Below are 3403 nucleotides of genomic sequence, written 5' to 3'. Positions count from 1 at the left end.
GCCAAGAAGTGGGAGTGGGTGGGTAGGGGAGCAGGGCAGGGGGAGGGTATAGGGAACCTTCAGGATAGCATTTGAAATGTAAGTAAAGAAAATATCTAATAAAATAAAATGTGAAGTCAGATAAAAAGAAATGCTTGTCATGGAATACCTTTAATCCCAGTCAAGAGACAGGCAGGCAAATCTTTGTGAGTTTGAGGCCAGTCTGGTCTATAAAGTGAGTTCTAGTGCAGCCAGGGAGAGAGGTTATTACACAGAGAAACCCTGCCTCAAAAAGCAAACAACAAAAATGGTGAACTTAATTCATTTTATACTCAAATTTTTGTGGAACTGTTTAGCCTGATTATGTAATTTCATTTATTTTATTCGTATGGGGGTTTGGTCTACACATTTGTACACCATGGGTCTGCCTGGTACTGGGAGGTTAGGAAATGGTTCCAGATTACTTAGAATAGGCTGTAAATGCCGTAAGCTGCCATGGAGGTGCAGAACCAAGCCTAGGTTTGCAAAGCAAGTGTTCTTCACTCTTCTGAGCAACCCCCCCAGTCCCCATGGTCGTTCTTTTTATACTGTTTTCCTTGGTAGACAATTTGAGAAGTAAGACTGCTTCCCCTTGATAATGTGGACCCCAAATGATGCAGTCAACTGATTTCTGTTTGTAAGATACTAGATCATAAATATTTTTAAAACTCAAGGGCCATTTCATTTCTGTCACAGCTGCCCCGTGTGATTAAGAAGGCAGCATAAGCAACATGGTTATACTCGAGGAAAATTTTATTTGTAGAAGCAGGTAGCAGGTCAAGCTCCTGGTGCTGATACCATTGTAGTGCACAGTGCAGAAAGAGATAGATTTGGAGCACCTTCCCCAGGCCCACCTTACATGCCCTGCGTCTTAAATTGTTGTTGAATTAGTAGTGTCCGAAAGGAAGAGGGGAGAGTAGAAAGGCTCTTTAAACCAACCTTCTTGTCATTCTTCCTCTTAAAAATCTTTTTGTTGGTTTTAAGACTGGGTCTCTCTGTAGTCATGGCTGTCCTGGAGTTTGATGTGTAGACCGGGCTAGTCACAAACTCATTCCTTGAATGCTGGGACAACCGTGTATTCACTATGACCACTATAGGACAGAACAACAACTCGACAAACAATGAGTTCACTGGTTACTTAGAGGAGCACGGTGAGGGCTTACTTCCGGAGCCTGAGCTCCTGCGCGCAGTTGCATCATCCTGTGCCCATCCAGCATAGACAGCAGTCAGAAAGCAGCCTTCCCCTGAATCCTTCCCATCAGAGTGATAAGTTTTTCTCAGCAGCTGTTCACTGTTGTATAACCTTGAGGAAGGCCCTCTTGAATTTTGTTGGTTTCAGCTTTCCTGGCATGTGTCAGGTGTAGTCACATCCTGAGTTTTGCTCTTCTTTTCCAGGAAATGTTTGTGATCTGAAAAACGAGCTACTGAGCATCTCAAATATATGTAATAAAATATTATTTTATGTTAGTACCATTGTATTACTTGATCATGAAAGAAATAAGCTTTTGTGTTTCACTAAGGAATACCTATAGTGTGTACTGGTTGTTACTGAAGCTTGACAGATTCTGTTTCTCCTCTACTGAATCTCTCTGTTGTCTCTCTCTTGTCATGTCTCCCCCCCCCCCCCATCCTACTAAAAATAACCCATGAAGATGTACAAGCATTCCAATAACAAGGCCATGACAACGGGGGCGATTGCTGCAATGCTGTCTACCATCCTGTACTCACGGCGCTTCTTCCCTTACTATGTTTACAACATCATTGGAGGACTTGATGAAGAAGGTAACATCTTGATTTCTGGCAAATACAAAAGTGTTATTTCATAAATGTGTGTGCTTCTGCCTGGAGTTACGCTATCTAGCCCAGCAGCTTTGCTCTTTGATCACGAAAGTAGAACAAACTGAAGCTAAAAGAGATAAATACCATTCAGAGACATATAGCAAGTATGGGTATCCTGTGCCTGGTGACCTGGTAGTTATTTGTTTTTTCAGGATCTGGCATTGATAGTATTTTCTTTCATCTTACAGCTTACATAAAATAGTTAATTCAAATAGTTCTTTTTAAAAACATATTTTTATTTTCTATGCATTGGTGTTTTGCCTGCATGTATGTCTGTGAGGGTGTGAGATCCCCTGGAGATAGAGTTACAGGCAGTTTGGGGCTGCCATGTGGCTTCTGGGAATTATACCCAAGTCCTCTGGAAGAAGAGTAGCCACTGCTCTTAACTGCCAAGCTATCTCTCCAGCCCCTCAAACAGTTCTTGAAAAGGAATTTCAGGGGCTGGACGAACTAGTGGTTAAGAGTAATTCTGCTCCTACACAAAGGCTTGAATTTAGTTCCCAGCACCAACGTGGTGGCTCTCAACCATTTGAAACTCCACTCTGGTTCCAAGGGGTCTGATGCCCTCTGGGGATCTGATCTGACCTCTGGGGATGTCAGGTGTGCACGTCGTGCTCATACAGACACCCACAAAGGTAGCCCACAACAGACCAAAGTACAGATATCACCAAAGTCCAGCCTAGTAAACCAATGAGTCTTATTGGGGTTCCTTACAGGACTGTGGGTGACGGGTTACTTACAGGAACAGAGATGACAGCTGCATCACCAAAGCTGGAAACTTGCAGCACACAGCCTGCAGGGTGGACAGTGTCCCTTCTAGTTAGGTGGTTTAGTTGAGCGACACATTTCCCAGGCTGCTTAGCTAATCTCTCCTTTTTTGCAGCTTGGCTTTTCATGAACATGACTGGTGGTAATATTTATTGTTTACTCTTGAGAGAGGGGGGTCTTATAAATCTGGTTTGTTTCAGGGGCTTCCTGAAGCTGTTTTAAGTTGTTTACTTCTGTCTTAGCTTCCCTGCAGGATAAAATGTTTTATCGGGAAGGAAACTGTTACACAACACATTCATACATTTAGGCAAAAGACATAGACTCCTTAAGTAGAAATAAATCTGTTTTGTTGTTGTTTGTTTTAAAACATAATATGGTAATCTGTGCCTATAACCCCAGTGCTTGGCAGCTGAAGAGGAAGGGTAGTATCCTTCGTGGACTATTCAAGACCCTGTCTCCAAAAACAAAGGTGATTTGAGTGAGTTAGTACCTGTAGTGCTCTCAGTGTATGTATCTTTTTTTTTTTTTTCCTGTCAGAGTAAGATAGGATATATTTTTAAAGACTTCAGCTGGATCTGGTGGCACATGGAATCGCAGCACTTAGATAGGCAGAAGAGTCTCTGAGTTTGAGGCTAGCCTGGTCTACATAGCCAGTTTTAGAACAGCTAGGACTGTGTAGAGAGATCCCATCTCAAAAAAACCAAAATAACAACAAAAGATTTTTGCATGTCTGTGTGTATTTGCTCCCTGGTCTCATTTTTTTTTTTTTTTTTTTTTT

General features: G+C 42.1%; 1 protein-coding gene across 2 annotated transcripts in view; it reads left to right on the top strand.

Annotated features, from left to right (window-relative positions):
- Positions 1 to 3403, top strand: part of Psmb1 (proteasome subunit beta 1) — a 19817-nt gene that overhangs the window by 6581 nt on the left and 9833 nt on the right. For both annotated transcript variants that reach the window (XM_029471556.1, XM_021186520.2), the window contains one exon: positions 1671 to 1800. In XM_029471556.1, coding sequence (XP_029327416.1) covers positions 1671 to 1800 — 130 coding nt within the window. The remainder of the gene's footprint in view (positions 1 to 1670; positions 1801 to 3403) is intronic.

Source organism: Mus caroli, chromosome 17 (genome assembly GCF_900094665.2).
Source record: "Mus caroli chromosome 17, CAROLI_EIJ_v1.1, whole genome shotgun sequence".
NCBI lineage: Eukaryota > Metazoa > Chordata > Mammalia > Rodentia > Muridae > Mus > Mus caroli.
The sequence above is the reverse complement of the archived record's forward strand: the minus strand, read 5'-3'. Positions and strand labels throughout refer to the sequence as shown.